Source organism: Scleropages formosus, chromosome 6 (assembly GCF_900964775.1).
Source record: "Scleropages formosus chromosome 6, fSclFor1.1, whole genome shotgun sequence".
NCBI classification, from domain to species: domain Eukaryota; kingdom Metazoa; phylum Chordata; class Actinopteri; order Osteoglossiformes; family Osteoglossidae; genus Scleropages; species Scleropages formosus.
Window position 1 is genome coordinate 17,988,569 of NC_041811.1, and position 13,592 is coordinate 18,002,160.

At 40.1% G+C, this 13,592-nt stretch overlaps 1 protein-coding gene across 1 annotated transcript in view; it reads right to left on the reverse strand.

The window, feature by feature from the left end:
- LOC108925077 (collagen type IV alpha-3-binding protein-like) overlaps positions 1–8,216 on the reverse strand; it is a 30,443-nt gene extending 22,227 nt beyond the window's left edge. Inside the window, exons 1-3 of the mRNA XM_018736808.2 lie at positions 8,017–8,216; positions 7,535–7,724; positions 6,766–6,900 (exon numbers count right to left, since the gene is read on the reverse strand). Of these exons, the coding sequence (XP_018592324.1) occupies positions 6,766–6,900; positions 7,535–7,660 (261 nt within the window). The 5' untranslated portion in view covers positions 7,661–7,724; positions 8,017–8,216. The remainder of the gene's footprint in view (positions 1–6,765; positions 6,901–7,534; positions 7,725–8,016) is intronic.
- Positions 8,217–13,592: the final 5,376 nt, after the last annotated feature.

Consider the following 13,592-nt stretch of genomic DNA (forward strand, 5'->3'; position numbering starts at 1 on the left):
ACTTTGGTTGGAGTTTGACAAGTTTTAGAAATAGGAGTCCACCATCCCACAAAGACCTCTTTCTGAATAAATTAGAACACCTTTATCGGTTGCCATAAATTAAACTGAAATAATCAAAGGAGTACGGTCAACACTGATACTATACTGCATGATACAACAATGCACAACTGCAGAGACAAGGTTAATGACTCAGTAAGCCAATGATCAACAGAATAGTGTAATCAACCCAAGGTTTTCCTCATCTTAATCACATGGTCTTCCTGACCTCAGACAGTCAGACTCCCATGGTTTCAATGACAGCTGCCAAGGACAGATTCCTGAGCTTTCCTAAGTAAGAGCTTCAAAGTACTGGCTCAGGATCTGCTACACGTGTGAGGTGTGTGTAGAGCAGCTGGTTTATTGGGAGTGGAGCTGTTCTGCAGTGAAGTGACCTGGGGGGAGGATGACATCTTGACCCTCACAGCAGGACACACCAAAGACATCTGGGATGGGAGAAATTGTTCCGTAAACAGGGCAAACAGCCAAACCTTAAACTGAATCGTGTGCATGCATGTGTAGTTTTTTTCTTTTTTAAAATTTATATTTATGAAATATATTTAATTTTATTTATATTATATTTTTATTATTTTTTTTAAAATTTAAAAAATTATGAAGAAAGGTGTGAATAAAGTGGATATGCACATTGCATGTAATACTCACGCACAAACAACTGGCAATTTAGTCACCAGTTAACCTGAAATATGCCTTTGGGAAGAAACCCACTCAGTTATGGTAGCTAAGGAATGCACACAAACATTTACCTTTGAAACCAGTGGCCATTATGTCAATTCTTAAATTTTGCGCTTACGGATATCATATCTTGGACAAGTCACGTGACGACTGTATTCTCTGAAAAAGACTGTTTGGAAAAATTATTAAAAAAAAAAAAAAACGGTGTGACGAGCAACCAGACAGATTCAATCACAGTAATAATTGACACACCCATCCACATTTATCATTTAGCAAATTCTTTTATCCAAAGCAACTTACAATGTCAAGGTACTTACAATTATTTATCCATTTAAACAGCTGGGTAATTTTACTGGAGCAATTTAGGGAAAGTACCTTGCTCAAGAGTACTATAACTGGGAGACAAGGTGAATTACCACAAAATTCAACCCTAAGGACACAAATAGAAGACGGAACATTTTGGAAGCAATATTACCACACCATTGATGCTGACTTTACCGCATTTAACTAAACCAGTTTTCCAAACAAAAGCAGAATAAACGTCCCCCCCAAAAAAGCATGCATCCTGTATTTTCTCTGCTTCTGCATGAAGAGCTGTCCTATACAGCTTGAAGTTCGCTTGTTTTTTTTAAAATTCACAGACAAAACATACTAACTTAATTCAGCTGTCCATGAGAAAAAGTACATGTGAATACAAATCAGGGTCTAAAAGGAGCTGGAGAGTAGGTAGGTATTATTTAGAAATGTGACAGTAATGCACTACTGGTATGGTGCCACCTGGTTGAAAATGGGATATGTGGGAGTGCAGTGTGTTCAATCCAGGGCTTGCAAGGGCTCTTTCAAACACAGAGTCCTGTGGACACTCAACAGGAGCACAACAAGGCACTCACCACCCCATCCATTGGCTGTGAAGCCAAAATGAGAGCAACAGTAGTATCATCTCACTGTTGCTAACATGACAGCACCTCTTCCCTTAACTGGGACATGGGATACAGAAGAAATGCATTAAGTTATCGCTCATTTGTATTTAGAATGCCTTTGTCCAATGCAAGACACACTAAGCTGCTTACAAGTATCTACCCACTGAAATAACAGAGCGAAATAACAGCCACACACTCAGATACACACTATGGGCAATAGTGTCACTAATCCACACAAAACATGCATTTGAACTTTTGGAGGAAAAACCAGAGCACCTGGAGAAAACCTACACAGACATGCAGAACATCCAAGTTCTACATGCACTAAGCTGGATTTGAACCTACATCTGAAAGCACAGCCCAAGAACTGTGAAGAATCAGCAGTACCTGCTGTGCCACCCATTATTTACAATCCCTAACTGAAAAGGCAACAAAGCTTAATACAACCCCAATGTCAATAGAAAAATGGTTTACGCAACGTGTGATGACAGGCCAACAGGGTAAAGCAGCACATATGAAGAGTACTCAAGCTTGGAATGCAAGCTTTGGTATTTTGACTCCACAGCAAGAAATTCTGAAACGTGTCCTCCGTAGAAATGTGTCATATGTGTGTGTATGCCTCTTTTCTTTTTTGGGTAGGGATGGGAAAATTATAAATAGCTACTTGGAGAAATTGGCCCCGTCTCTCAGCCTTTCATTCATCTCATGAGTTCTTGCAATTTCCGTGGTTTTGTGCTGAAGGACAAAGAAAAAAAAAAAAAAAAAAAACACAAAAAAATAATCTTGGGGGCTCTATTAGAACATTCCAGCACTTGGAAAAATTGAGTTGGCATCTGTGACCACTGGGAACCAAACATGGGTGACAGACATACTGGGAACAGAGAATAAAGCAAACATCTGGAGGTCACATCCTCGTGGGGCAGGCCATGGCCCAGCTAAGCAGAAACCAACTTCTGATGGACATTTGACATCTAAACATTGCTTCTGTTTCAATGAAAACTGAATTTTGACTGTTTGGGATTCAACACTGGATAACTGTTGACCTTCCCCCCACCCTAACCTAGAGATAATCATTTATCAATGCAGAATATATGACAAGATACCAGAAATTGGAAATAACTTCTTGGAAGAGGACTCCATGTATTCTGGGTAATTTATATCAATAGGAAATGAACAGCACCTTCACTTTTCAAGTAAAGTTCATAAAAAAACATTTAAAAAAGTTCCCTTGCACTTTGCTGGAATAAAACTGACTAAATAAATCAAAGGCTATCAAATGAGGATAATGCACCTTGTGTGATACTGAAGAGTCAATGCACTGGAAAGTGACATGACAAGCTTTCCAAGTTAATCACGGAATTAGCACTCCAATAATACTACGTACGTATGTCTTTAGACCTGAAAGCTGATATCCCACTAAATGTTTTAAAGCAGAGAAACCCACGCCCGCACTTCTGATCTGTCACTATATATCCTATGTTTAGCACTCAGCACTCCAAATAATTTTTTTTTCCCCTCTGCAATGGTTCACAGGATTTCCTCTTGCATGACTGTTTAAACAGGAACTTGTAAGGACATAAGAGGACTGAATTCCTGTTGAGCAAATTCACACCTTCAGTTCAAGACCTCTCTCCTAGCATCTAGCTGACATGTGATGTCACAGGGCGGTGGGAATAGGATCAGCCCCTGCAGGAATCCCCCATCTTTCAAATAAAAGCAATTTCATCATGATTGCTGAAATGTCACAAATCGAAGACTACCTATAAAATAAACCTTAATGTAGCACTGATGATCTTGCGCCGACGATCTTGCTCCCTCCTCATACTACACTGTTTACCCACTGTACTGTTACTGTCAATTTGATCTGTGATCTGCACAGTTACTTGCTGTCATTTTGCACTTTAAGCTACATGCTTGAAATTGTAAATATTTATTCCATATATATTTATACTGTAAATTTTACTATTGTACTTTCTTGTATTACTGCATTGTCCAGTATTATTTTTTTCCAGTATTTTAAGATTTGTCCACTGGCCTCCCTTGTAACTCCCCACACCCTCAAATGAATGTTATTGTGGGAAGAGAGGACTACAGATCAAGAACTTCACTATGTTTGTCAAATATATGACAATAGAACTTGAACTTGACAATTCCTGACTAACCACAGTATATGAACATAGGCTTTATTATTACACCGACAGCTTTGTGCAAGGCGAATTTTAATATTATTTACTATATGAAAAGAAGTTCAGCTATGCCATGGCAGATAAAACCAATGCATCATGCTTTGGTCAAATCAAAAAAAAAAAAAAAAAAAAAAGAAAGCTGCTCATGGCAGTCTGATGGAAGATACGACCAGCTTGACAAGATCCAGTTCTGAAAGGTTACAGGCAACATACAGGAACACATATAACACATATATACCACACAATCACACAGTTTCGGCTCATTTACAGTCTGGGTTGTGACTCAACACTGCTCCTCGTACCATCCTTTGTAAATTCATCAAAATAAGCACAATAATTAAGCCTGCATTTTATTTTTGGAGGTTAGTTCACTGGGGCACAAAATACAATTTACATGACGATATTTATACCAAACATTTTATAATATTAAAGCCAACACCTAAACCACACAACAAGCCAAACACTATTACATAAAGCAAAATCCAAACAACAACAAAACAATTAGATTCATCTCCCAGTTGGGTAGAATGCTCCAAATAGACTCTGTCTTATCAAATATTGATTAAAATCAATAAACAAGTGCCTTCCCCATGTGCAATGACCCCCACAGGGGCTGTAGACAGCAGGTGGTACACTGATATGATAGTGTTATTCTGTACATCTACGCAAACGCTATTACATCTATTGATGCATTTAGCAGATAATCCACATGACCAAGTGTAGGCTGGTCCTGTCCACATTTGTATTGCACAAAAAGCACTTGGTGACTTCATGAGCAACATCTTTTCATACAATAGATATCATATTAAAATGGAGTCAAGTGAGAAAAAAAAATTAAAATAATAACTCAATTTCTCAACAGAAAAGATGTTGTGTAATAATGACATTACCAAAAGTTTGACTGAAAAACATTTCCGTTCAAAGTCAAAATGGGAAAAAGTTTAAAAAAAATTGACTGATTACACTAAAAGGGGAAATCACATTATTCAAAAAATATACAATAGAATATATTTTAAATTATTACAAAAAGACTGTACACAGTTTGTTCTTTAGTAAATTAGAACCAATCTAGTGCAGCATTAATAAACTTTTGTTCTAAACCCTAAAAACTGATTAACATTTATTTATTTAGCAGACGCTTTGTCCAAAGTGACTTCCAATGAACTCTACGTAGAGTTATCAGGCCTCACGCCTTATTCACCAAGGTGACTTACCCTGCTAGATACACTACTTACAATGGGTCACTCATCCATACATCAGTGGAACACACTCTCTCTGTCACTCACACACTATGGGTGAACCTGAACAGCCTGTCTTTGGACTGTGGGAGGAAACTCACACAGACACAGGGAGAATATGCAAACTCCACAGACTGAGTAGTGACTGAACCCACGCCCTCTCTCACTACCCTGGTGCTGTGAGACAGCAGTGCTACTTTCTTGAAACAAAACCGTTTTAGAAAAATCCAACCAGCCTTTTAACAGAGTCTTTCCTGAGTTGGAACTGTCTGACATTAGTTCCCACGGAGAGTACAAGACATTTAAAGCTACGGGTTGTCTAAACTTTGTTTTTTTGTATACAGTAGCTATGACTACAGTTAACTAAATCACTCAGTGTACCAAACACACTCATAATTATTTTCATATTTTATGGCAATTTACTTATTTAACACAAATCATTTTTCAGTTCAACAGGACAAACAATGCAGAAATGCATTTACTGCTCACTTCAGAATTCAAGTCCTTCACAGTGACAGATGACAACAGAAAATTTTGTGGTTTAATCGGATTTTTTAATTGTGATTTGTATCCTCTAAAGGTATGGAACGACTTATTTTGCCATGAAAGAGACTGCATGGGGCAGTCAGGTTAGAGAACATGTTAACAGCCACCTGTGAAAGACTGCTGATTTGAGTGGCTGAAAAACTGCAATTACTGAGCTGTCACCAATTCCCATTTTGGGTGAAAAAGTTAACTGTGAACCATGTGCTAATTTCCTTTTCCGATGCATCTCTCCTGGCAACCTTAACGGAGTCAGTTTTCCACATTTTGACATATTTGGGTTTTAAGCTATTTTGATTCCATCACGACAACATAAATTAAAGCACTTTGTATCAAGATGCTTAAGTAAAATTTAACTGAGGAATTAGAGTTTAAAAGATGAGTTTCAAATCATTTTAAGTGTGCATTTTCATTGTTTAGAAAAAATAAAACACTATATTAAAGTCATACAGCTTGTACAGGAGTAGATTACAAGTTGCAATCAGATCATATACAAAACAGACAGGTGAACTGCTTAGAAACTGCACTGCTATTAAAACACTGCTGTTATTGATCTCTCAAGTTCATGTATGGTGTAAATGTTCATGCCCATATAAGTCTTTACACAGATGCTACTTCTGTATTGTAGTGTAAAGAAACAAACTAGGTTTACGTAAGATTCACACGTCTTCAACTATGTCTTTCTCCCTCCTAATGTAATGCACAAATTGTATTTTCTCTGAAATGTACATCGCTTTGGAGAAAAGAGTCTGCTAAATGAATAAATGTAAACATAAAACATTCTTCACACACTTCATTAACCAAGTGTGCCTTATACAAATATTATTCTGAAGGGCATTAGCAAGAGCTGCTGTACCGGAGAAGGCGAAACTTCCAGCCGCGACAAAATGTTTCTAAACTGTGCTAAATCCGAAGCGTATACAGAATTCCACCATATCAAGAACAACTTCTATAAACCATGGACACGTTTTCTTCTTTTTTTAAAGAATTTAAGCATTTGTTCAATTGCCCCTCAAAACAAATCAGCTGCTGTTGAGCCAGAAACAGCTGAGGTGTTAAAGCAACAGTGAATCACTCCGATTCCCCCCTCAAAACCCACCCCACCCCGTAACTATTGAGCTCACACTTGAGCTGAGGACAGGCCCTCACCGTGATGACAGCTTTGCTGAGACACAGAGACCCCCTGCAGCCGTACTCCCGCTCGTCTTGGGACTTGTAGTAACTCAGAGTGTTGTTTTTCAGCACGACCCAGCGGTCCTGCCAGCCATGGATGTAATTGGTCCACTACAATAAAAAAAAAAAGACAGGAATACACAAGGAATGATCTTTTCAGTAACTAGTATTCAGACTCTGCAAACACTGATGAATTCCATTGCTCTTGTACCCTTGATCTAGTCACATACGCTGAACTGATAGTGTAACTTACACTACCACTGCGTAAATAAATAACCAAATGTTTCACATATCTACAAGCTACCTTTGAGACATGATGTGAACGGAGCTGAATAAGGCTATTAACAACCTAACGATAACAATGTTTTAGTCCGCTGTTAGCAAATCAAATACAAAGAAAGTGATGAGCTTGATCATAAAACCTTTAGTTTACCTTCAGCGCTCATTTACAACTTGACCGGGTTGACCGCTCCCATACGAAGCAGCAGGTGATAAACCAACCACACCTGAATCTGAGATTCAGGAAGTATAACCACCATTCCCGGCTGAAACTTTATCCGCAGCGGAGAAAAATTTATACTTTCTAGCAGGAAACTCTTGCTTGCTGTATGAACTCAGTCAAGGTAGAGAGTCGGCAGGCAGCGGTCTCGAACATGCCATGGTCCTCTCTCTCCCTCCGTGGGTGTGTCCGCGTCGCCGGCACTGTCACTCTCTCTCCCACCCGCACCCACCCTGCCGCGCTCACCTTGCTAAGGACGCCGCTGAACTCGACGTGCGGCTGGCCCGACTCCGGGTCCAGGTCCTCTTCGGAGCCTGACGAGTTCCAGCTTTGGTTGTCCGACATGTGGGCCACTCGGTCTGTCAGCCTCATCGAGTCAAACGAAACGCGGCACCGTCTCTGCCGGGCGAACACACACACACAGGTGGACGGATTTCTTGAAGGGAAAAAAAGAGAAAACACTCGGTGTTTGGACGGCCGAGGGACTGCGTCAGTTCGTCAAACTCGCGCCGACAGGAGGAAACAGCTCCTCGCGCTACAGCGGGTCTCCGCTCTCGCGAGCTACGCGCGCACCTGAGGCTGAGCTGAGCCTGAGGTACCGAAGCGACTAGCCACTTAGCTAGCGGGCAACACAGGACAGGTCGACTAGACGAGTCAAAACAGCCGTTTCGTTTGTAGTCACGAGCACCACACTCTAGTATAAACAAAAATAACACGTTTCAAAATACCCAGCCGAGGTCTCGAGGCTTCCAAACGTCCCAATCCGTCTATGGACCTGAGCAGGCGTCACAGGTCAGTCGAAACTGTGATGTCCACGACACCGCTAACGACAGAACCACAGCACAACACCGTCGCTCGTCGTGTTTGTGGCGCGTGCCGGCCGCGCGTGCCCAAGAGGGTCGTGCAGGGGCGCTGGCTCTGCGCTGACGTATCAAGTCCCGCCCCTGAATTCCGAAATAAACAACGCCTCCTTGCCCAATGTAGGGGTGTGGCTTTACGAGCGCGCGAGTTCAGTAGAGCGGCAGCGGGGCGCGAAACTTCCGGCTCGAGTGATTCAGAGCGCGCGAGTCGAAATTCGAGAGGCGAAGAGCTCGGATGCTGGGATGTCAGCGCTTGTAGGAAGCGCCCGAACACCTAATAGCCGTGTCTGCGAATCGCTTTATAAAATTCAGGTCTAAGGAGAGTGTGGTTCACCGCTTTGACCGAAACGCCTCAGATTCTACTCTCTAAATAGGCAGGACTTTTGACATTTCAAATAAACATTTCTGCTTAGGAAAAGAAAATCTAAAGCTATATATAAAATTTAGATCACATTCACAGGCTACGTTACTGAATGATAAACTTGTCCGGTTATTGTTTCATTATTTTATTGCAGTGGGCCTGGTTTTCTCCACAAAAGCTCTTCTTGCTGACCCCGTTCAACTAATAGGTGTCGCTGCTGCTGAGTCACGTGAGTCACCACAGACTGACAGCACTGGAGCCTAAATGGTGCCCTTGTCAACTACGAGTAGCTTTAAGGAACATTAGTTTCACTTCCTCAGGAGCTGGCATATTGCACTCAATACCGAAACCAAAGGTCTTCATTTCTGTCAAGGACATTCACCCAACCATCGCCAACAACCACTTGTCCCGAGCAGGGTCGCGGTGAACTGGAGCCCAACCCGGCAACACAGGGCGCAAGGCTGGAGGGAACACACCAAAGGCAGGACGCCAGTCCATCGCAAGGCCCCAAGCAGGGTTCAAGCCCCAGATCTGCTACAAAGCGTGCACTAGCTGAACCTGCCGTGCACCACAACCCCCCCCCATGAAGGACAGGGAGGTTGAAATCCTTACTCAGCGTTCAGGACTACGTATAGATATATCATATTTATTATACTCACTCTAGCTTGCAGTGCAAGGTTTTTATTGCCTTAGAGATAAACACTCATTTTTTATGTTACATTGAAAATGGTGGGTCCAGCTTCTGTGAGCTGGCATGCGTTAGATTAAAAGCAGTAAGTTTAGCTGCCATAAATACTTCAAAAATAATTATGCTCTGTCATCTTAAGTGTCTGATTCTTTTCATTTCAGAGTTAAGTCAAACTGCTTCCCAAAGCACAGATGTAGGTGCAGCTGCTGTATGTTTGACGCACACATTTTTTGAACCGCTTGTCCCATAAAGGGTCACGGGGAACCGGAGCCTACCCGGCAACTCAGGGCGTAAGGCCGGAGGGGGAGGGGACACACCCAGGACGGGACTCCAGTCCACCGCAAGGCACCCCAAGCGGGACTCGAACCCCAGACCCACCAGAGAGCAGGACCCGGTCCAACCCGCTATGCCACGCCATGCCACGCCACCGCACTCCCTATGTATGTCTGACAATGCAATGAAAATATACTCAGAATTCATTTTTGTAGCTGGACACTATTCATGTCTTCTCACTTCCCTAATGAATAATAAGATACGTAGTATTTTCCTATGATAAAAAGTATTCATTCATTATCAGTAACTGCTTGTCCAATGAACATTAGTATGAATTTTTTCTAAAATTATTGTCATGCATGACTTGGGAAGGTGCCTTTGATGGGTAACTCCTGAAATATCAAGGGATTGGTCTGAAATATGAAACAGAGGACATTTAGTTACATTAAGACACAAGCTTAAGTTTTGTTTGGAAAATCTGTAGGCTGTGTGTCTGTATGTATCAGTTTTTACATTTGCAGAAGTACTTATCTGAGGAATCGTAAGTTGTATTACATATTGCGTCATCCAGGCTTAAATTAAGGAGAACAAAGACAGTATTTTTTTCCTTTGACTTATTGGCACATGCAGGTTATGTGCACTTTTTTACTTTAGATCAGAGCAGAAATGAGGAAAACTTGCAATAAGTCATCAGTAAATGCTAATGGAGGTAGCAGTCACACTGATCACATGGTGTCTGTAGTAGGCCTAAAGACATTGAAAACTTCCTCTTCCTCTATATAAATTCTTATCTTTGCTTGTTACTCAGATTATCTGAATTATTTGCATGTTTTCTCTCCTTTTCATTATGTCTTTCAAATGTTAGAATGATGAAATGGTGAAACACTTTTCTTGAGATTTACTGTACAACATTAATTTTGTGTTTGGTTAAAAAATGCATTTGTGTATAAATCATCCAGTAGTTTCCAGGGAGTTAGTGGATCTAAATATTTCTAAGACAATATAATTAATCTCAACAAAATAAAACTGGCCAGAAATAATCATTTCTACGCAGCAAACCATTTTATTGTCTCAGTGATGCCATTGTAATCTTTTATTTTACATAGTAATTTGATTCTTAAATGAAACTATATTAAAAACAACTTATGGAAAGTAACAGAAAATAGTGATTAGATGGGAACAGATGCCAAAAATGGACAGTGGAGCAAAGTAAAAATGTACATGTGAGGGCCACACACTTCAGCGCAAATGAAGTGAAATCACAAATAAAAGTTTACCTTCACTTAGTTCCCTCAAACCCATTTATTTCCCCTTCTTCCCCCTTGGTTTTGTAACTTTCGGAACAAGTGGAACTTTTAAATCACAGTCATGTGAATATTCATGCTTGGCCATTCCCATGTTTTTTTTTTTTTTGTTTTTTTTTTTTTTCAAATAAATCCCTGAACTGCAGACACACAGATTTCCAGACTGGCTTACCCGCTTATCCAGGGACATGTTTATGTAATGAAATCTTGCTCCGAGAAATGATCCACTTACTGTAAGACATTGCAGTTCATTTATTCATTGACATCCCTGTCCCTCCGGTTGGTCATGAGTTTCTTAGAGCAATGAGGCCTATTTAATCACAAGACTATGAGAAACCACAAGGCCTCTATTAAGCAAACAGTGCACACTCCTCTTCCTTGTAATCTACAAGATTACGACCGTTTCTGCAATTCCAAACACATTTAAGCCTTAAACTACTCTGTCTACTGCCAGAACAAGATACCAGCATAACCAGTGTTTCAGCGTGAAAATGTGTCTAAAAGCGGAGTTGAAAAAAAAATTTTTTTTTTCATTTTCGGTTATACAGCTGGTCCTGAGAGAGCAAGTTTGATACTATGATGTTTACTAAAGTTAATCATTTAACTGCACTCTGAGGAGAGGCTTTATATAACCATGTTAGCACATGTTTCAGGGTTTCTCTTGACAACAGGAACATGTCAGAAAAATTCAAGAAGTCACAAATTATTTTATAATTTGTAAGTTAAGGTTTTAGGGAGACTAACTCATACAAACTCAGTTAAATGTATTTAAGAGTGGAAAGTTTAGATGATATGCCTACTGTAAAATAAGGGGTTGTACACTTACCTTATTAAAACATGAAGGACGTATCATTTCTAAAGATGTGTGTTTTCCCCAAAAAACTGTAACCGAAAACAGCTGAGAAACACGAAACTATTCGTTATGACCAAAGTGAGCACATTTCACAGCTGTAAACGGTTACATTTGAAGCTCCATATACTTGTTTACCTAAATCACAAAAACAGTTTGAAAAAGTAAAGCTTTTGAATTCACGAAAACGACGCCCTCTGCTGGTTAAATGTAGAAAACGAGACATATTCCATTTGGATGATGATGAAGATGATTAAGATGATGAAGATGATGATGACTATTATTACTATAGGCCTTGAATTATCTGCTAAAATTTAACTGTTCATATATTATTAAGGTTTATTCAGCTGAAAACTATGCCTAATATGACTTACAGCATGGCAGAGGCAACTTTTATGACAATATACGGTAGGGGTTTCAAACAGGAGTAATTAATTAAGTTGATCAAGGGTACTGCAGTAAGATTTGAACCTTTGGACTGCAGTAACAGTCTTAACCACTATGCCACCAGTTGTTCTAGGTATATACTTCCATTAAAATCAATCTTCAAGAATTCCACAGTGTACAGGTGGTTAAGTATTTCATCCTTTAAACTGAGACTAAAGAGAATTGTAGGTGAATTCAATGAGATTCCATGTTTCGTGGGTCCATGGTTTTGTTTATTAGTGTCAGCATAGGGGTACATGTGAAGTCACACATGCATTGCCAAGCTTGACAGCTGCAGTGTGTGGATTCAGTCACAGTGATCTGCTCTCAGAAGACCAGGGAATGCCAAAAACAGTCCAGCTCCATTCCCCCTGCCATTAGACTAAATTGCTTTCACATCTGACTCACACAGCTGTTCCACAACACCTCTTCCAGCCCAATAACATCAACAGTTCCCACCCAGTTTCCAACATGTTAATTTACTAGTCATATTAAGTGTTATACTACACACTCAATTCAGGAAAACAGGATTAAGCATAAAAAAGTTTTATATAATTACTTATTTGACTGAAAGTAGGTTTGGCCTGTGCCTGCTCTCTGCTGGGTCTGGGGTCCCACTTGGGGTGCCTTGTGATGGACTGGCGTCCCCTCCTGGGTGTGTCCCCTCCAACCTTGTGCCCTGTGTTGCTGGGTTAAGCTCCAGCTTGCTGTGACCCTGCTTGGGACAAATGATTGCAGACAGTGAGTGTGTATATGCATTATATTATAATTTCATATTATTAAGCTTTTTAGCCTTATTAACCCTTGTTTAGGCAACGTCTTTGATACAAGGCAACTTACAGTTTTAGATAAACAACTTTAACCATTTATACACCATAGTATTCTTACTGTGTCAGTTCAGGGTACCACAGAAGGAGGTGAGATTTGATAGAGGAATCTTTCGATTGTTAAGGAATAACCCTAAACACTATACTAACTGCTGGCCCATATGTATAGCACAAACTGTATTCATTTGTTTGTGCTGGGTGCCCCCTCCCACAGTTAGTAATAAATTTCCATGTGCAAACATATGTACTTATTGGTTTTGGAGTAATACTACATTTTGTCTCTAGTATTCAGCATTTGATCAAAAATACTGTAAAAATACAGCACTAGTGTGGGGTGTACAGGAAAGGGCCCATGAGGCACAAATATCAGTCAAACTGATATTGCTCAATGGATTTCACCCGACACAAGAAGGGCTGGAGGAGAAGCAGCAACACCTTTGCAGCCTTTCTTCTTTCATCTCCTCTTAAAAGAAGCAAATTTTTTATTTCATGTAGGCAGAAGAAGGCTACTTACTATATTTAGCTGGAAAATACGAGTAAATGACATAATAAACTATACAGTATATTAGATAGTATATTGTAATTTGTGCATTCCTTTTGTATTCCATCCGAGTATGGACATACAGTCACATCTGGCTCCTCCAACATTCTCAGCTATTCCAGCATTCCAGAATACTGTATATTATGTAAAATAGTTTTTATTTCAGTTTCCTGG